The sequence below is a fragment of the Sardina pilchardus genome, chromosome 5, assembly GCF_963854185.1.
Source record: "Sardina pilchardus chromosome 5, fSarPil1.1, whole genome shotgun sequence".
NCBI classification, from domain to species: domain Eukaryota; kingdom Metazoa; phylum Chordata; class Actinopteri; order Clupeiformes; family Clupeidae; genus Sardina; species Sardina pilchardus.
Window position 1 is genome coordinate 30,216,438 of NC_084998.1, and position 21,878 is coordinate 30,238,315.

The window sequence follows — 21,878 nt, forward strand, 5'->3', positions numbered from 1 at the left end:
CATTTTTATTTCGTACCTGCCAAAGAACAAAAGGCTCTTTCTGGATCAGACTTTGGTAAAAGAACCATGATTCATTCGACTCTTCCATTGTCTGGACTTTTTGTTCTATTTCCAGTAAAGAGCATGTGAGTCAGCCCAGGGGCAAGTCAACCAGATGCTATAATGTATTGAATCGGATTAAGGCCTCTGTGTGTGTGTGTGTGTGTGTGTGCATATGTCTGGCAGAGTGGCTGCCACATTTCTTGTGAAGCCCCTTATCGTTCCGTATTCTTTGTAACTAGGAAGTTCCTCTTTGAAGGGCTTCCTGGCTGGAGCGCTGTTCATTCGTACAGATGTGAGTTGGCGAGTCCATAGGCCCGCCTTGCCTAGCTGAACTGATTGTGTCTGGTTTGAAATGGGATGGTGAGTGCATCTTCTTCTGTCTGTGAACTCTCACCTCTAGTCCTTGTCTCGTGCTGTGTATTTCCTTTAGGCTTTTTTTCTTGACTCAACCCCTAGAAAGCGTAAAGTGGATGTAAACGCACATTTTCGTCCCATTGCAGGGGCACCGCTTAAAACGAGCGTTATGTCATCATTTATTTTTTTTGCATTTTCTTGTCTTCTCTGCCGGCAGAATAACGTCAGCCAGCTTGTATGCAAAACTCGCTTCCAAGATCCATGTGTTTTTTTCCCTCCTCCTTTTTCTTCTTTTAATTGCTTGTGAAACCCTCTTTTTTCCCCTGGTGCCTCCTTGTAACGCTACCCCGGTATGCTAGTCTGGAAGCAACAGGCATATAAAAAATGGAACAGTGTGGAGTTTCTTTGGCGTTACCTTAAGTGAACCCGCGTCTGAACTCGATGCACTGCACTCCCTCTCTCCCTCCCTTCTCGCTCTGCCTCTGCTCGGCTGAGTGGATGAGAGAGGCAGTGGCGCAGGCACACACACACTCACACTCCCTCTCTCTCTCACACACACGCACACACACACAGCTCTCTCTTCACAGCGAGGCTGTGCGCGGTGGGAAAGACTGCCCGGACTTATAAGCACCGCTTCGCTAAAAGAGCCCCTCTCCTCCGTTTCTCCTCTCGGCAGCCACTCCTCTCGCTGGCAGGGTAAGTCGATGCTGGCAGGTTGATGGCGATGTGCTCGTTCGACAGATGTGTGTGCGTGTGTGTGTGTGTGTGTGAGAGTGTGTGTGCGTGCGTGTGTATGTGTGTCTTTTTGTCTGTTTTCAGTCGTACTCCCAGCCTGTCAGATAGCTTATCAGACTGGTGTTGGCTGTTAAATTGCATGGCGACAACAGTCTGTAGGCTGTCTGACATTTTGGGCTCTCTCATCGACCAGCATCTTTTTGTGTGTGTCTGTATTTGTTTAGGGGATTTGAAAGGGTTATCATTTCTGTCACCATTTATAAGCCATTTAGTCATTGTTGTTAATGTAATATATAGACATGTATTATACATGCACATTTTAGATGGACTGTTTTTGGCAAGACATTATTATTTTTGTCTTATTTTTGTGAATGTGTATGATAACAGCCATGCCAGTGTCACCCATCTTTTAATCTGTGCCATGTGAAATTAATCTCTGAAGTTACCTGTGTATACATACCATCAAACACAGTGAAATGCGCCAGTAAATGAGCGTGCTTTTGTAAGTGTGTGTGTGTGTGTGTGTGTGTGTGTGTGTCCACAGTATTACTGTCTTCCCGTTAATACAGGCTTCTGTGTGTATTTCCGGGGTTTGGCTCGGTCCACTTGAATTTCCTGTGAATTCAGAGATCACACACACACACACACACACACACACACACACACACACACACACACACACACACACACACACACACACACACACACACATGTACGTGCACACGCACACACACTCACACACACCTTATTGCAACACATGCAGCAATGGCAGAGAATCGGTGAGGTGCTCGCAGTCGACTCCCTCCCCCTGCCCTCCCCTTACTCATGGGCTCCCAGCCAGTCTTGCTCTTTTTTGGTTGTTGTTGTTTTGGCCTATAGGGTTACCTTTTTATTAAAAGTATAAGGCTCTTCATTACTATTATTATTATGATTATGATTATTATTATAGTTGTTATTATGATTATTATTATAGTTGTTGCTGTTATTAGTAGTGGTATTAGTATTCATATTAGTAGTAGTAGTAGTAGTAGTAGTAGTAGTAGCAGTAGTATGCTTGGGTTACTCTGCTTGGCTCTATCACTCAGGGAGTATGTTTTCCAGTGTAGTTTTCAGAACATCCTGTTCTGTGAGGAAGCCCCCCTTTCATATTTTTTTTTTAAAAAAAAATCTGTTTATGTGCAATGAATGTGCTGACTCTTTTTTTCCTCAAATAAAGTCCCAGACACCGAAATATGTTGTGTTGTCTTGTGTTATCTTTTCATATGATGGCTGTAGATCAACATGACAGACCCAAAATGGAAAGGAAAAATATTTAGAAACTGACCAATTATCTTGCACTACTCTTGCTCTCTCTCTCTCTCTCTCTTCATCCTCTCAAGTTTCAAGTTACGTAGTGGTGCTGTAGAGCATGGTGACAGTTAGTCCGGAGGAGCATAGCGCCTCTGAGCCTCAGCAGTAGCGCACTAGCCTACAATGGAAAACCCCATATCCTCCAGCTGCACTGCCTCCTCAGTCAGTGGAAAAGAGAGACTTCCTCTTAGACCCAGTCAACTCGTCAGTCTGCTCATAATAATAATACCATTCAGGTGCCTCATATTTATATCAAGTTAAGATGTAAATAAATATGTGGTGTATACATACACACACACACACACACACACACACACACACACACACACACACACACACACACACACACACACACACACACACACACACACATATATATATATATATATATATATATATATATATACATACACACATACAGTATATACCCATACGCATTATATACCCATACATACATTATATAGAAATGGGTGAACTCCTGAGAAAAGGATAGATGGGGGAATTTCAGTGTCACTAATTCAGGCCAGTGTTAGGTTTCTGTTTCCTCATCACTGCTGCGCTGAGGAGCGAGTACCCGCCTCAGGTTGTGGACAGAGCTGAGCTAAGCTGCGGCTCCCGGCTGTGACGTCAGGCGTCTCGGAGAGCAGCCTCGCCCCTGCGTGTGACAGACAGGTCCTTGCCCGCAACACACACAATGAAGAGCAATATGCAAATCCCTCTTGTACAAACAAGTTCCTATTGAATGTTTGGGAGTGGAAAGGGAGAGGGTCAGGTGACTTCTCTTCCACTCTGTACAGGTACTCCCTCTCTTTATATCTGTATGCCAATATAATACACTCCACTCGCATAATATCTGCAAATTGTTCATTATGATTTCATCCACATCCTGAAGGCAAGAAGTTTACTAATATACCAACAGACCATACTTTTATTCAGTTACCTATGAAACCTATAACATTAGCAAGTGAGTATTATATGAAATTGTAACTGCTCAGAATTCTCTAAACATTTCCAATGCAGCTGCGGGTTGTCAATGTTCTGTTTTCAGTTGAGTAAGTGTGTGGCTTTCATTTCAGACTGGAAAAACCCACAACACTGGCCCCCCTTTGGCCTAACTTGATAAATTTGCCTCTTTTGTTTCGCCGAAGCCTCACCACTTCTTAAAAACCAGCTCTTACACACGACACAACATTAAGCGATCCATTTCCCTAGTTGTGGCTTTTCGAGCACACAGTGATCTAATGAGCCGACTGCATGTTTTTACAATCAAAACCCGCATGGCAGCATGGACACGTCGCCTTGATCGATGATGATGGTGATGCTGTGTGGTGTAAAATGGCCTGCTAAGCACGCTTATGAAAATAGCAAAATGAGCTGAGTAATAATGAGATGGCGAAAAGGCTCCTTTAAGAGTTCTTGTTTAGGAACTTTACATGGCTGGAACAGCATAATAGGGCGACAGACTGCACTGCTGTCACGTACATGGCTCGTGGGCCTGGGACCTTAATAAATACATTATTCAAACCTTCGTCTACATTGCATTGCCTCTGTTTATCCTATGCAATGTGTCATTGATGTGGAAAAGAAGATGGACACACCCTGGTGTGGTCATCACCATGGGCAACATCATTAAATAAGAACAAGCTATGAGAAATGCCAAGCACTTGAAGGTCATTTGAATTAAGCAACACACTTAGGCTACTGTATGAAACAATTAAATAGGCCTACTACAGAAGATAACAATACAACAGTTCAACAATAGACATGGCTACTTGTTCAGATATCATTACCAGTTTTAGCCTATAATTATTATCTAATTATTACTCCCTTTGCCATAGACTTGCTTTTCCCCAAATAGACAACTCTATTGTAATTTGAGGTTAATCATCTATCAATGACCTTGATATCCGGACAGTAGCCAACAGCTTTCAATAGCCTATGCAAAAATTAACCTCTCACACTGACTGTAAGTCCTTTTTGAGGAATATAGCCAAGCCTTTTATATAGAACAAAACGTCATAGGAAAATGATCATTGTTTTCTCCTCTCTGTCTGACATAATGTATCTTACTTTAAAGTTTCAGAAAACTTTGGGAAATCCCCCTTTTCTGTCATTTGCATGTAAATGCGTTCTTCTCTGACCGCGTGCCCGAGACACAATGTCCCCATTGTTGTGTGGTTTTACGAAGTGAGAAATGGAGCGAACTGTAGCCTATCGGTCTTCCTGGACAAGACACTATGCATATCCACGGCTACGCATAGTAATAGGCTACAGGTAAAGAACACAGAGAAATGTATATTTTACTATCGCACGTAAGCGATGCGTTTTCTCCAGCTCCTAACGGCTCCTGACAGGCTCCTGACAGTCTCATAATCATGGCAACATTACGTGTCATAAATCGTAGTCGGCTACTACGTCATTAAACATAACCTAACGCAATGTAGGCCTACATACAGTAGGCTAGGCCTAGGCTTAACAGGTGCCCATTGCATAATCTTACAAACGCATTTCTAGTTCCGGACTTTTATGCTTCAAGTGATTCCAAAGAAAAGAGAATTGTGAAATGACCGTAGCAGGGAGATTTTAAGCAATTTCATTCAGTTGCAAAGATACTGTACCCTGTCATGTCAAATGCCGGGTTTCTTGGTGATAACCTGCCATCTACTGTTAATAAAAGGCTACTACAATTACTTTGTATTATTCCTCTCTGGTGGTCTGGAACGCATCTTGCAGCAAATCGACACTTTTGGTAGCATGATTTTATAGACGATTTTATGGTCATCTTCAAATTAATTTGGATATTTTCATGGATTGTGAACATGAATGCACCTGTGTCCAGGCATTGAGCTATTATATCAACTGGGGATATTATGGACCACCAAAAAATATACAATAGGCCTAAGACATCATTCTAGGGTTTTCGAAAGGGCCTACAGACACAATTCATAAGCTAGCGATGCCAGAGAGAGCATTGTGTGTGTGTGTGTGTGTGTGTGTGTGTGTGTGTGTGTGTGTGTGTGTCAGGGCCGCAGGCACAAGACCGGGTTGACTGCCATGGCACTATTTATCAGCCTTACAATCAGTGAGAGATTATGTGAATGTGCACATAATCATTTGTATTGCATACTTGCTTGTCTATACACCACTAAACTGGACATTCATTTTTACTTTAGTTCTATGTTGTAATAGACTTTATAAAATCACTGCTCTCTTGGTTCAAAATTGATAAGGTTCACTTAAATTCATTGCCATTCTCTGCAAAATGTGTTACCACCAGTAGGGTTGTCCTGAGATTTTGCCACTCATGGAATGCCTCTTGTCCAATCAGATAGTCGCAACATTTTCGAATGAACAGTAGCAGTGTGTGTGTGTGTGTGTGTGTGTGTGTGTGTTTTTCCCATCAAGACAATAGATTCATATCTTCACCCTGCTTCCAGTCAAAGTGTATCTGTGTTTAGCCAGTCATGGTCAGTGAATTCTCTATACATTTTTTTGCTGAGATTTCATTTTTGTGTGCATTCAATCCAGGTTCACACAAAAAACGTATTATGCCCATTTATTTTATTTATTAATTTTGCACAAAACCATTACACAGACAACTCATAGCAGAGGCAGATGCTATGAGTCTCAGGAATTTTGTTTGACTGCTAGTGCTACTGAGTGAGTATCATCTGTGTGAAAAAAAAAAGAACAATTGCAAGAAATGAAATAAAGTGAAAAACGTTTGCAGAAATGCGCCTGCGCAAGAACTGCGCGTCAAGAGTTGCTTTGTTTTTTCCCTCTCAGGAATTTTGTTTGACTGCTAGTGCTACTGAGTGAGTCCTGTGCGCATGGGGCATAGTAGTAGCCGGTTATGGCGGTAGTGTATAGATCTTCATGAGGCGGGGAAGAAGCACCTTAAGCCGAAAAGACCCACCAGAGTCTGAAGCTATGGCAGGCGTCTTTGATATTGACTTGGATCAGCCAGAGGAAAATGTCTCCGATGATGAGCTTGAGGATGGGGTAAGAAAATTTGTCAGAGGCATGGCTCAGACTTGGAACAGGCGCGGGCCTGAAGGCAACACATTTGGCTATAGCTAACGATGGCTACATAGGCTAATAGCTAACTAAGGTTTGCTAACAGTAACAGTGTCGAGATGGTTATAAGACAAAAAACTCATGCCAGCTGAAACGAAAGTTTCTGCGATCTAGGAACGCCGCTCTAACTTCAAATAGGGAAGTTCAGAGTATCATGACAACATTGGACCATCCCAACATGGTGTCACAGTAATGTTAAAGAGCCTAGCACTACCGTTAACGCTGGCTCAACGATGCCTTAAGTTGACTAGCTACCGTTAGATAGGACGCTAAACATCATCAATGCGTTAGATACAGCTAACTTACAAGGTTGCATACTAACCTGTAAAATAACAACATGTTTAAATGGATCAGGAGCAAGACATCGCTAATGTGACCATACGATTTTACGTTACGTGAAGTTATTTTCGACCGCTTGCTGCAGGGAATTTAACGTTAACGGTAATCGCAGCCACTTAGTTGTTAGCTAACTTAGCTCTGCTGCGTGTTGTTAGACTGTTTCAAGACACTAATTTTCCGTTTTGATTTGCTGGAAGTCCCACTCATTGTTTGTGTTAGTTAGCTGTTCCTAGATAGCGATAACGTAAACGTTATTGGTATGGTGTGTTAGCTTAAATTTCCTGTCGACGCTTACCGGTGATCATACCTTATCACGTTGACAGGCTTTCCTAGCGAATGGTCCAAAACATGCAGTGCACAACGCTTACCGGTGTGACAAGTAGTGATACATTCACTTACCTCAATATCACATACCTATTCATCTAATTAATTAATTTAGATACTCTGGTACTGAACTTGAAGACCTGCAACGTGTTGCAATGTAATGTAGCAGCTAGGCCTAATGAAGGTTTGGAAATCACTCTGGCAGTAGCTACATTGTTTCCAATTTTTACTTTAATTACAGAAAATCATTATTGTTGGCATATTTACATTACATGTGTACATGTGGTCTAATGATGAGAGGAAATAAACTGACCTTCTCAATCTTTCCTTATGGGTGCAAGTTAACCTAACATGTACGCCTACACTTTTGCCTTCTTTTTTCAGACTCACCTTAGTGAGTGTATGGAGCAGTCTAGCAGCTTTGAATTGTGAGTATTTCTTTGGGCTTTGACATTTATTATTATTAGGAGAATGTTTGTAGTGGGGGAAACCATGCTGTTTGTATTCTTGTTTGCTATTATCATAATGTCTTTGTGCTGCTTTCTTTTGTTTTCTAGTGACATGGATGACTGTGAAAAATTTGAAATCTCTGAGGACAGCGTCAACAAAGGCACAGAGCAGATTCGTCCCGAGTGTTTTGAGCTGCTGCGTGTGTTAGGAAAAGGGGGCTATGGAAAGGTATGGAAATCATTTTTCTTTTGCTCCATTATTTGCTGTCTCCCCTTCGGCTTCGGGTACCCTTTGTTTCAGTCTTAGAGGTGTGTGTATTGTCCAACAGCTTCAGTATTTGTTTATTTTTAGGTTTTTCAAGTCAGAAAGGTGACCGGAGCTGCCTCTGGAAAAATCTTTGCCATGAAGGTTCTAAAGAAGGTAACTGAATTGTTTATAACTGTCAGTGTTCTCAAAGCATCAGAGTGAATGTTTAGGCGGGGGTCACACTAGCCAGCGGCAAGCGGCAGGTTTCCTATTGTTTTCTATGGTTCGGCATCGGGACGGTGACAACGCTGGCGTAACGCTAGCGTTGAGCAAACTGGGAGTTGAACTTGTTTCAACTTTGAAGCGCAACGCTCGGCTCATCACAATCAGTTTTAGAATGTTTAGGTATTTTGACCAATCAGATTCGTCTAAGAACGTAGCAACAAAGACTGAACTTAGGAACAAGATGGAATGTTTTGGATTATTATTATGGTCTGAGCGTTGCGCTACGCTTGCCGCTGCCGCTTACCGCTGGCTAATGAGATCCCCGCCTTAGTGTGCCAGGTGACTGCTGCCCTCACCAATGTATTTGGGTGTGTTCTGCATTTAGCCTCTCCATCATTCCCGTAATGATGTAACAGGTGGGTGGAGAGATAGTGCCACCATGGTTTATAACTGTGACTCAGAAGTGTTGTTAGTAGGTGGTGTTTAAGAGGTAATTACATCTGATAGGAGTGGAAGTATCTACAAGCCAATAACTTGAGTGAGAGGGTAGTGAGACGATGTATATAGTGAGACTAGGCCTCTGCAATAATAAATGCCTGTTTTTGAACGCAGGCAGATGACAGAAAGTCAATCATTTGAGGGGGGGAAGTGGGAAATGAAAGTTAAATGCTGTGCTCAGTTTATGGACAGTAGCAGTCCTACTGTACATGAGATGGGTTGGTATCATGCAGTCTCCTCATGCAGTCTCCTGCCACTTCAGTGAGAGAACTCAGGATGTTAAATTCACACTTACGGCCAACATACTCCCAGACTCCCAGTCAGAGCCATTAAAAGTCTCTTTTACACATACAAACCTGTTGATGTAACACCTAAAAACAACACAAGTGATATTGTTATAAGGTTTTTTATATCCACTTAGTTTTCCACAATGGTGAAGTCACAGGTTTGTGCATTCCTACCTGTCTTATACTGTATTTATTGATATGCTGTGGAGTGTTAATCTCTGTAAGACATGTTAAACATGTGATGTCTTATGCTAGTTGACATAGTTCTGAATTACTTTAGGGGGTCTTATGCTGGTTAACCTAGTTATGAATTTGTTTAGGGGAGCACCTTAACAGGTGCCAGTTGCTAGGCTGTGTTAATATAGACTAATTGGCTGTTTACATAAACACCTGTATTTGGGGGTTAAGCAGCGTTGCACAGGCGCCTTAAGTCTCAGTTTGATTAAGAAGACTCTTAACGTGCGCTAGATTATTCATTCAAATGGATGCTTGTAAGCATAGCCTCATGTAAAGTTTATTTTGTCAAAATAAGCAGCAATAGAAGTTTTGCGTTCAAAATGAACACAACCACCTGCAGATGATGTGAAAGGGCTTCACAAAGACAAGAAATAATCCAAAGCCCGTCATCTGACACCTGTCAAGTCTGACCCACGCCAGTGTTTAATGGCGTATTCACTAGGGATGTTAACCGGTGACTGTTTGACCGATGGTTGACCGTATCCACGTCAACCGATCAAAGTTTTCGCTAGTCGGTTAAAAAAAAAAAAAAAAAAGATCTCTAAATTAGGCTATTATAGACAGTGGACTAAGTGCTACTACAGCTAGCCATCTCATTCCAAGATCTTGTTTGTGTGAAGTTAACATACCTCACACTACATTTTTCATAACTCGCCTGCTTGTAGGCTAGGCTACTTAATAAACCAATAAAGCATTTGGCACAAGGTTTGAGCGCTCTGCCTTGGCTGACGCGTCTTTTGCAATCTGGAGGTGCCTGTTTATCCATTGGTTCGTGTTGCAATCTGGCAACTTTCCGCATAAGATGGGCTTAGATTTGGAAATACATTACATATACATTTCAGGAAGGGTCATCAATGGTAACAAATAAGGTAATGATGATGATCATTCTTTATTATTGTTAGCACTTCCTCTAACTAAGCGCCGTCTCTTCGGAGCTGTCATTTTCTTAAGTGAGCCGCGGCAATTTCTTTTTCAAATTAGCTTCTAACGCTAGACAAACGCCTTTATTTGCAACGCGATCACCTTGTACCCAAACCATTTCGAAACTATCTGTCCTCCACTTACTTGCAAGCTCCTTGGTTTGCGGGACTCATGATTCGCGCTGTAGGGGACTTTTAAAAATGTGACGTGAGTGAAAGGACGGCGCCGGGGCTGTGTGTGAGCGGGGGACAGAGAGATGTGACAGAGTTGCGAAATTGCGTGGCTATTATTTCAAATAGCGTAGCATATTTTAAACGAATCGGCTAACCGGTTTCAACCGGCTAATGGGGCTCGGTGGTCGGTCAAGAAAATTTGTAGTTTTCGCCATCCCTAGTATTCACACATGCCTTGTTTAGTTCGATTAAAACTAACTCAAGTTCGTTTCTTGCTTGGTTCGGACCTTTTTGACTGGTGTGAATACAATCACTCGAACTCTGGTGCGGACCAAACAAGCGGACCGAGACCCAGCTGAGGAGGTGGTCTTGGAGCGGTTCCTATCGAACCCTGGTGCGGTTCGTTTATGGTGTGAAAGCAGCCCGATCTCGATCCGACCCAGTTGCAGAAATCTACCTTTTTGGATTTGACGAGCTCCCGTAATTTTCGCACATTATGGGAAATGTATAGCTCAGTGACACACACCAGCTGTAAGCAGCAGTAGGTGAACGCTTTTTTGGCAGCAATAATTTGATTTTGCATCTCCTACCTGTTCCGTCTTCCGTAGGCCTGCTGTTGGTGTAGCATGTCTCAGCTGTTTTGCTGCACGTCTTCGTCTTGCAAAATTACGAGAATGATATTGTTAAACTCATGTTGCATCAAACGGTCTTGATGCATAAGCATATTTATTCGCTGGACTGCATGCAAACTAGATCCACTGGGGTTGATCTTCAGTGTGTTTGCTTGCAGTATGTCGCTGCATGTGGCTTTGCAGGCAGATACTAATCATCCAAATGGCACTGCTGCCATCTAGCGGTTCGGATCGCTAGTACAGTCTGTTTACAAGCCTGAAACTCTGCCAGATCGTTCCCAAGCCCACCCATGAGCCCTCCCAATTGAAAAATGCAATTGACGTCTATAGACGTCAATGGCAGTTTACGTAAGTGTCTAAATTGCCGTTTAAAGACGTTAAATATGGTTCTATTTCTTGAGTCTCAGGTCCATATGGCTTGGTTTTCAATTCTCAGAATATTTTGACAGCCTTCAAGAATGTTAGGCAGCACTTATGGCCCTGTGGGTCTAAAGCTTTGATTTTATTTCCTTAGCAATCCTAGTCACTTACAAACCAAGCTAATAGTACACAGCGGATGTAGCTGGCTGATGAAAAGAAATATACAGGATAGTAATATGTAATATACTAGTGATACACATACACCATTGTCAATTGAAATTACTTTGAAATGCTGTGCATCTGATCATCCTTCAAACTATCTCTACATAATAGCCTAGGTGCACAAAAGGCTCTTCCTGTACACATATTTATTTCCGGTGGAAATTAAACTGTTGTAACGGCGTTACATTATGCTCGTTAAATCTTCCACTCTGACACTGAATATCTTGTTCAACTAATAATAACAATTTCAACACATATAAATCTTTCTTTGTCGTAACGTGCTGATTCCCAGGTGCAGCATCCAACCGGGTCCGTGTTGACACTAATTGCATTACCAATAGCGGCAGGCTCAAACACACCTGGCTCCATCGGAAACACACGAGCGTACAGAGAGCCTTTCCTGCACGTAGCCTATTAATGTCTTGTTTTCAATGTTTATTGAATTCCATGGCCCACCCCTGAACCAATGGGCACTGACCTTGAGAAAGATAATAGGATGTTTCAGTGGGGCAAAGCTCACTGATATCAATGTAATAAATTGAGGGAGAAGAGTTCTTCCTCCCCATTGCCCTTCTTGAACATTGACAATCTTGTGTTTTGTATTCACACTGGAGCCATAGCAGAAGATTAACACTATGTCACTTCTAGGTGACCAGGGGATGGAATAGAGGTTTGACTACTGTTTTGCTCCCATTCCCACTCTACATTGCAGCATGATGGCAGTAAATAATCTTTCCCTCTGTGTGAGTGGGAATGAGGGTAAGGCTTCGTGGCTTCCTGAGGCTCATGAAGGCACGACCTTATAGACTAGTAAATGCAGGGATTTAATGAGCAACTCGCTGTAAGTCCAGAGGAATTTAATAGTTTCCCTCGAAATCTCCTGCTTGATTGCTGTTCTTTCTATTTTTCCATGTGCCCTCTATGCCCTTATTTATATAATTGACAACTGCTGTGCTTTCCCAGAAGCAGAATGTTGGGGCTATGTTTATGGTTTGTATGGGCCTGTATTTACCGTAGACATCATGCATGGAGAGCAGCAAATTTTTAAATGTTTTTTCTTTAAGTGATTTTCTATTCCCAAGGTTGACGATAAAAGACTTTGATGGTGCATGGAGAGTATGCTGCCAAATATAACTCCATCCCAAGAACTCTCAGTCTCTCTCTCCCTCCCCTCTCCACCCAGCCACAGTGTAGAGCTGCTCTTAGCACATGTAGTGTTGTCAGACGCGGCACTATTCATCTACGCCCCTCTAGCAGACAACTGCCAGTTTGTGCTGATGCTGGCCTATAGCCAGAGTGGTTATATGAAGATCATAGAAATGATTCATTGCGATGACCTTGGGCTTGTCCTCCTTGTCGTCCTTATGCGCCAACGCTTGGTGTGGTTTCATATGGCCTCTCAAGAGACCCTCAAACCTCTACTCTGTCTGAATGTGTGAATCCATCTACTTGCATATTTTGCATGCTTCAAGTGAGTTTGTGATATTGATGTGACTGTGCAAGCCTTGGGAAGTGTGTGTGTGTGTGTGTGTGTGTGTGTGTGCGCGTGTGCGCATGCACATACTTGTGGTACAGGGGTGGCTCAATTACCCAGGAACAGTTACAGTGTTGTATCCGTTGTTTGGATGCTTAGAATGCTTCAGATTCCAGATTTAGATTACCGTTCCTCAGCACGTGTCTATGACTTACAAAATGGAGGCTGTAATTAGGCCGGTGATGCTACCGTGTGAAAATGTTTAGGCGTTTTCACTGGCCAAGAGGAAAGGGTCATAAACTTAACTGTGCCCCCCCCCCCCCCTCCTCCAGTAAGCCCTGTGTTGGCCTTGTTTGCTGTTGGGAATGATGTTGTTGGTCCGCGACATGCTCACTTACTCATTCTAAGACAAAAAAAAAATACTCCTGGAGACACTATGACTGATCTTTTTCATTTTTATCTAATCAATTAATTTCTCTACATTTCTTGAAAAGATCAGCGGGCTATATAGATAATTAATTGAAACAATGGCCATATGATCTAATCTCACTGGAGGTTACTCTTCCACCAGTGAATCCATAATTGAGGATTGACATGAACGTCCATTCTTTCCTTTGTTTTCCGGTCATGGCAGGCAATGATTGTTCGGAATGCCAAGGACACGGCTCACACTAAAGCCGAGAGGAACATCCTGGAGGAGGTGAAGCACCCATTTATTGTGGACCTGATCTACGCCTTCCAGACAGGGGGGAAGCTCTACCTCATCCTGGAGTACCTCAGCGGTGAGCGAGCAGCACATGGACAACAAGCCAAAACAACAAACTGAACTTGCACCCCAAAACACCTGCACACAGACACACACACAAGTGACTTTCCTTGTTGGGGTATTCTTTGGGTTGTTCATGTTCATTTTGTAAATGCAGGTGGTGAGCTCTTTATGCAGTTGGAGAGAGAGGGCATCTTCATGGAGGACACGGCATGGTGAGACAGGAGGAGATGGATGGCACACACACACACACACACACACACACACACTAAAGAAGGGCAGAAAGCACCGCAGGCTCTCTTTGAGACCTGGAGTCCTCACGCTCTTGTTTTGTACACAGACATGCAATGCGTGTGTGTGTGTGTGTGTTGGGTGGGGAGCATTACGCAATGTGCTCTGGAAGTCCCTAAGTAATGCCGCATATGCAGCTTTTTGTACCCACCAGTGTAACACACACAAATAGCTCTCAACTCTGTAACCCTTCAGGGCCAACAGCCAACAGGAGTTGGCAGCATAGCGCTTGGGTTTGGGGGTTGAAAATGTGCTGCCTACTGCATACCCTGCGCAGGGCTGAATTAGTTATCCCTTCCCCAGAAATAGACCCTGCATTTTGACATTTTGTTCTAAATCTAGTAGCCAATGGTCTTTATTTGATTCATTTGTTAAGTTGATGAGATGTTTCTAGTGCTCTTTCACCTAGTTGCAAAAACCACGTAACCCAGTCAAAGTTCACTGAAATGAAAATATGAAAGTTCACTGAACAAAAACAGTATTGACGTAACTGCATACAGTTCAGTGTTGATCTCCTCTGTCCTGAGCAGCTTCTACCTGGCGGAGATCTCTATGGCACTGGGTCACCTTCATCAGAAGGGCATCATCTACCGTGACCTAAAGCCAGAGAACATCATGCTTAATGACAAAGGTAAGCAAGAAGGGGTTAGTCCTGATAGTCCTGCTGAAAGCAGCACTCTCCATTTGCTGTACGGTCACTGTACCTCCAGTCTCTCTTTGTCTCCATCTGGTGTCAGTTGTTGCTCCTGACGTGCAACAGATACGCCTTTGGAGTTATGCGATGACGCTAAATCAGCTAACAGAAGCCTTGTGTCCTCTGCGATGCCTCTCTCTGTAGGTCACGTGAAGCTGACAGACTTTGGGCTTTGCAAAGAGTCCATCCACGATGGCACGGTCACCCACACCTTCTGTGGAACTATCGAGTACATGTAAGCATGCAGCAATACCTAATGTTCATATGAATGCCACGGCCTCCAGTGCTCAGTTTATTTTGAACATTGAAAAAGAGGATCTAAATGACTAAATGACATAAAGCTGTTGTGGCAAATGTATATGTAGGCTAGTCGTTGTCCAGGAAGCTGTGCGTGCAAAATGTGTTAAATGTTGCTGATTGGCTGATGCAGGGCTCCAGAGATCCTGATGCGGAGCGGCCACAACAGGGCAGTGGACTGGTGGAGTCTGGGAGCGCTGATGTACGACATGCTGACGGGGGCGGTAAGGAGGCCTGCCAAAACGTTATCAGAGACCAGCTTGTTGTGTTGAGTCTGGGCCTCCAGCGTGGGGATATTGTTTCTTAATATTACAAGGTGTACTTTGATACGGTCGGATAAACAAGATGCAGAGAGGTCGCGGGAGTATGTGTTAAAAGATGGTAAGGCTGTCATTTGCAAGCAAGCAAGTTTTAAAAGCAACTAGTACTGCTCATCATCCTGCTCAAATAAATGGTCTTGGTACATGGCCATGTGAAAGGCCTGTAAACAAACCCTTGCTATTCCAACGAGCTACCTATGTTATCGTAGAGTGGGAGAGGAAGCTTGTTTCGAGAAAACAGCCTTGAAACCATAGAAACACTGCCATTGAGATACCATTCTAAGCCTAGACTCGCCTTTGAACTCTCGCAATTGGTTGCTAATATAAAGGAAGAGAGTCATGCAGGAGAAACAGGGCTTTCCAACAGTGTCACACATGATGTGCTTCTGATCACGGTCGCAGTAGTACATGACACTTAGGAATGGGAACTTTTGGTGAAATTAGGAGAAATATATAGGCGCGAGGAGACAAAATGTCATGAAATAAACACACTTTGTTGTTGTAGGGTGAAAGAACACATGCTAGGTAGCAAACTAGCACAAAATCTCGAAATTGGCCGATGTATGCAAAACCGATGTTTTCACCTGCCGTGTCTCGCCTTAAGGGGGGTACACACACAAAGATAATCGGCCTGATTTTGCCCCGATTTTCCCCCTTCTGACTAAAGACAGAAAAAATCTTAAGCTCTTAAGAGATTCTTATGAGGTTCTCTTGTAGTGTGTGGTGTGTTAAGAGTCAAAATTCTCCTGACAATTGCCTCGAAAAACGTTCAGCGCCGATAATCGTAAATATTAAACATGTTCAATATTTGCAACTGGAAATCCTGTAGTGTGTGTGGTGTTCTGAGGGCAGCCGAGCACAATTTTTTATCTTCATGTGTGGGTTCTCTCACAGATAAAAAATTGGTTGAGATTTTTAAATCTTTATGTGTGTACCCCCCTTTAATTGGTTGCCTATAGAATAAACCTCACCTTTCAGAGGGTTGAATGATGTAACTCTCATTTGTGTTTTTATAGCCACCGTTTACTGGTGAAAACCGGAAGAAGACCATAGACAAGATTTTGAAGTGCAAACTCAACCTTCCACCTTACCTCACACACGAGGCTAGGGATCTTCTGAAAAAGGTGAGCTATAATCACTTAAGATTTATTTGACCACACTTAACCAAATTAAAAAAGTATTGTGTAAATGTTTCATCCATTTCAGTAGAAATCCATCCCCTTAAATGTGCAGTCCAAGATTTGAACCCTATGAACTTTGTTGGAAAATTCAACGTTTTGCGTCAAATTGAATTGAGTCATCCAGCTGTTTGTCCAGGATGTGCACTGGAACCAAATCCTGCTTCTGTAATGAGAAACAGATATAGGTGGTTCGGACCGAGCCATAAATAGTTCCAGCCAATTAACATGTTGCTTCAGGAGGGCAGAAGGGATGGGTGTCGGATTGTGCGTGGGCAATGGCTTCTTGTAACTTCTCGTATCCTCAGTCTCCTGATGTGATACGGAGTCTTCCAGTACTCTCCCAGCTGAATCCTGAGTCAGCAGAGGACGGGACTGCCAGTAACTGTTGTATTTGTGTTGTTTTGACTCCCTCCTCCCCTTAGCTGCTGAAGAGAAATGCATCCCTGCGGTTGGGTGCCGGGCCAGGAGATGCATCAGAGGTGCAGGTAAACATGCACATACATACATACATACATACATATATTACATACACTCTCTCTCACACACACAGGCACCAACAACGACCATTTAAACTCTGCTGGCCAGAGCCAGGACATGCTGTAGGGAAGTGTAAAGACACACACACACACACACACACACACACACAGCGTACACACAGCGCACAGCGCACTGCATTTTCCCTGTCTCAGGTGTAATGAGAGCTTTGTGATGCAAGCCACTGAGCTTTATCAGTTTCGGTTCAGTTATGTTTGTCTGGTTGCTGCTTCGGTTACCTGTTCATGTCCTCATTGAGCATCCGTGTTTCCTGCATGTTCAGGGCCACTCCTTCTTCAGACAAATTAATTGGGATGATCTTCTCGCTCGCAAAGTTGAACCTCCATTCAAGCCTTTTCTGGTAAGCATATATTTACATGACGGGTAAAGAGAATGCCATACCATTACATGACTGCTTCGACACGGACCTTATTTTTCTAGAGGCATATCAGTGCCCCTCACCAAGGAGCTGTAGACCTTTAACTGTAGATCTGCTGGCACTCTGCTGGAACTCTGAGCTGTTGTGTATGAACTTCAGTCGTTAAATGATCACCTCATTCTGATGTTTACAGCAATCAGCAGACGACGTCAGTCAGTTTGACTCCAAATTCACCAGCCAGACCCCAGTGGACAGCCCTGACGACTCCACTCTTAGCGAAAGTGCCAACCAAGTCTTCCTGGTGAGCTTACTCTCATCTTTCAAGTTTGTTTTTCGAAGACCAGATGGTCTTCTTTTATTTCTTTCTTACGAGAAATGGTTAATGTGTTTCATCTGTGTGTGTGTGTGTGTGTGTGTGTGTGGGTTCCCCCTCCCCTTCCCTTTAAATGGAAACTTTGTTCTGGCAAATAGCGTGATTTGTTTTCACATTGTGTTCATTCTCGTTGCTCATCCTCCTCCATTACGCTTCATATAATTTCTTTGTTTGCCATGTGGATGTGCTCTGCAGTTCCAACCACAGGCTGGTCTGAATATCTCCCTCTGATTTGTTTTTCTTTTTTTTTGTTGCTCTGTTTCAACAGGGCTTTACGTATGTGGCCCCATCCGTGCTTGAGAACATTAAGGAGAAGTTTTGCTTCGAGCCAAAAGTCCGCTCCCCACGGAAGTTTCTGGAAAGCCCGCGGACACCAGTGAGGTAATTGTTTTCCTGCGCGTGGCTTTTCATTGGAAAGAGGCTCGCAGCTGGCCACTGTCAGACTAGAACAGCAGTGACTTTTCTACGCTTACTTAATGTGTAAAGTCTCTCAGCCCAATGTCTCATTGCCGAGCATTTATCTCTGCACGGATCATTTTAAACCACAGCAGTTTGCACGTCGTGTGTTTTTAGAGCCGCTTTTGGTGTTGTGATCTGTTGCATGTTTTTTTTGTTGCAGTTTTTTTCCCTTAGGCTTTACTTCCAGTAGATTTATGAACTCCCTGACCCTTGGGAAAACTCGGCTAATATTTGCCAAAACAGCTACAAATAAGCATAAAGAGACCAACAGAGTCTCTGATACAGATGTGAAATTATTTTTTGGTTTTGTATGATATCATATAAGGCATAATTTCCCAACCTTGTGGGGTTGCCTGAAATTCAAATGGGATCAATTTGATTAAAATATAAACATAAGTAACTAATTGGATTCCTCTTTGCAATCTACTATGTAGAAATAAACTTAGACATCCCACATGAGATCCTCATGGTAGCAAAGCAACCAGGCGAGACAAACAGATGAGCTTGTCAGGGCATTTGGGGGCAATATTTGACTCTCAACTGGATGTTACAGCAGAGATGAGATGTGCACTCTCTCTCAACATGTTGTGAATGATTGATCAATGAATGAATGATCAAAACAAGGTCACCTGCCAGAAAGGTTGGGAACCCCTGACATAAGGCATTGTTTACCATCATGAGGCCTTTGCTCTCTCTCTTTCCCCAGCCCCATCAAGTTCGCTGGGGGTGACTGCTGGCCACGAGGCCCCCCTCTGCCGGGTTCTGCCGCCGTTGCCTCCTCCTCGTCGTCGTCGTCCGCCCTGCTGTCCCCCAGCGGCGAGCAGCCCATGGACGTGTCGGCGGCGGAGCGGATGGACGTGAGCAGCAGCAGCTCCTCCACCGAGGCGTCCGCCCCTCTGCCCATCCGGAAGCCCCTGGGCGGCGACGTGGGCTCCTTCCGCAAGCAGGCCTACCCCATGCTGTCCAAGCGGCCCGAACACTTGCGCATGAATCTATGACACACGGCTCAGCTCGGTGCCTCACTCGGCCTGCTGGACGCTCCTAGCGAGTTGCTCTTCCACCGTTTATTCCCTTTTGCTTTGGTTGGTGTTTTTTAACCGGAAGAGAATGAATGAAATGACCCAGAAGGCCCCTCGCGTTCCACCGACACCTCCAGCCTCCCTTTTTTGTTTTGTTTTTCATTTTTGAACCGACCAATGAGGAGGCTGTGAAGGGAGGCGCTTCACCAGAGGGCGTGTCTTAAACGGTCTCTCTCCCATCATGAATTGCACGACGCAGGAGATGTGGCTCGCAGAAGAAGAAGAAGAAGCAGAAGAAAAAGTCACAATTCCAGCATGCCACAGACTCTGGGTCTCCCTTTTGCCTTTTGCGCTTTGCACATGCTGGTGAGGTTTGGCGGACGCCGCTGGACAAGACCCCCGGTGTTTTGCGTGCGTGCGTGCGTGCGTGCGTGCGTGCGTGCGTGCGTGCGTGCGTGCGTGCGTGCGTGCGTGCGTGCGTGCGTGCTTCTGATTACTGGTGCTTTAAATACCGGGGCACTCCACACTGCCGCTCCGTGGAAGGCTTTGACGCTGGACGAAATACACGTAAATAATTTTGTCATGAGTCACTTGAAAGTGAGTGGGGCAATGGGCTTTTTTAGAAAGAAAAAGGGGGAAACTGCTAACACCCCTGCCTTATTTTGGTTATGTGGCCTGGGCTATCATATGTAGTTGATGGAAAACATAGATCAAAACCACATTTCTCTTTTTTTGTTGTTTTTCTCGAGACATGGACATTAGTGAGGAAGACAGAAAAGGCTGACGTTTCTGGTAACTTTTGACCTTGTTTCATGCGGTTTCATCCAATTGATTGCTTTCCAAATATCTCTTGATGATGGATTGGATGCAATCATAATATGCTTTACTTATGTTGCTTTCATTTCTTTCTTTTCCCTTGTTTTTGTAGAATGTATGCTGGCTTTAAATACTTTGATGGTCATTTGAAATGAAGACTTGAAAACACTCCCAAACTCTTGGACAACAGTATTGAGATGTGCATGATTCCCTGGGGATTCCTTGGGCAGTTCCACTGGGACTCTCGTGACTTCTTTCAGATTGATTTCTGGGTGACAAACTTAAGAGCTTTCGTAATGTTATGTATAGAACTTTGACAGATGTGCGCTGGCTTGGTCGAATGTATGTGTGACGAGTCCTTGGTTTTGCTTGAGAAAGTGAAAGCAAACACCTTTATTATGAGTTGTTGATATTGAATGCTGTATACCCACAGTTCCTTTATGAGCCTCAAGGATTCAAGACTTTGTTTCAGCCTACCTCTCACATTTCTGTTCCATGACCTCGTTCTTAGCTACACCAATAGCTGTTTGGGGGGTGTCAGTACTCTTCTTGCTCTAAAAAGATGGACCTTTTCTCTGTTGTGTCAAGTCAGAGCCTTGTGTAGAGCCTGGAACCTGGAATGTTGTAGATCTGTGTGAAAATTACCGCTATTCAGTCTACAACGATGGTTTTACACAAGCTGCTTGTCTAGAACGTGAGCAGAAGCTGAAGTCACTGCGAGATGTGTTGTTGATTTTTTTTTTTTTTTGTCTTAAATGTCTGTTACTGTATGAGTTGATAATAACCTGAACTGCTGCTGTATCTTGGACTGAGTTTGGGAGAAATGTTCATCAGGGGTGATCAACTAGCACCCACATGTATTAATTATGGCTGAAATGAGCAGGCAGGGCACCATTACATTGGAGACCTTTGGTGGGTCATTTTAGTATTTAAAGTGTTTCCATTTGTGAAACTCAGGATCAGAAAGGATTTCTTTGGATGCAAGTGGAGTTGGATCAGTTCCGTAAACGGATCTTATCTAATTTGCTGCTTAATCTGGCAAAGTGGGAAATTGTAGTGCACGCATAATTGTGCTGGTATCTGCTCCTGGTGTGTCTACTGTGTTCTTTGAATGGCTCTTGTTCTTTAAAGGTGTATACCCTTAACCAAGACATCCAGCCTTCATTTTGAGGGTTCAACATAATGATGTATTGTTTTATAGACATGATCAGTGTAATTTACTGTTGTCATTTCACATTATGAGACATTTTCCCCTTCAAATCTACATATATTTAATTGAAGTTTTTGCAATTCCAAATAGTCCAGCCTACATTGAAAACAGGCCTGTTCATGATTTGAATTTAGTCATTTTAATGACTACATGTAAGTGATTCAGTTTTACTTTTTTAAGAAAAAGATAACTAGAGGTTAAGATGCATATAAAGACAGGCTCTTCTAGACAATTGACCGAGCTCAATGGAATTCTCAATGGAACTCTCAACAAGGGCATTGTTAGGCTTGGAGCAACTCCAGAATTGCCATCACAGTCTGAACTGTAATTCATCGCCTGTTTAATTTATGAAATGTATAGCGGATATTGCCGTAGGCATATTGACACAAATTTCATACTACACAGCTGACACTCCAAAGGTTTGAAATTCTTTCGCACTGCCTGCCTGGGATTTTGTTTTTGTATTTATTAAGATTGCGAGGTTTGATGTTTTTAAGTATTTTATTTAATCAAGTGCCATTTAACAGCTGTATTCCCTGCACTATGCAACTAACAAGCTATGTTTGTTGTTGAGTAAATCAGTGTTAGCATGA

At 43.3% G+C, this 21,878-nt stretch overlaps 1 protein-coding gene across 2 annotated transcripts; it reads left to right on the forward strand.

Moving 5' to 3' along the window:
* The first annotated feature begins 6,163 nt into the window (after nucleotides 1-6,163).
* On the forward strand, nucleotides 6,164-21,878 carry rps6kb1a (ribosomal protein S6 kinase b, polypeptide 1a). 2 transcript variants are annotated; one of them, XR_009939245.1, is made up of 16 exons: nucleotides 6,164-6,483; nucleotides 7,606-7,649; nucleotides 7,779-7,899; nucleotides 8,023-8,091; nucleotides 13,581-13,728; nucleotides 13,870-13,927; nucleotides 14,534-14,634; nucleotides 14,842-14,932; nucleotides 15,128-15,218; nucleotides 16,331-16,438; nucleotides 16,918-16,980; nucleotides 17,313-17,390; nucleotides 17,602-17,709; nucleotides 18,050-18,162; nucleotides 18,947-20,051; nucleotides 20,188-21,878. XR_009939245.1 is itself a non-coding variant. In XM_062537210.1 (15 exons), exons 1-15 carry the CDS (start codon nucleotides 6,358-6,360, stop codon nucleotides 19,236-19,238), a joined length of 1,611 nt encoding a protein of 536 aa, XP_062393194.1. In that variant the 5' UTR covers nucleotides 6,164-6,357; the 3' UTR covers nucleotides 19,239-21,878. The 2 variants fall into 2 exon arrangements, 1 of the variants encoding a protein (XP_062393194.1); XM_062537210.1 differs by having other exon boundaries at nucleotides 18,947-21,878.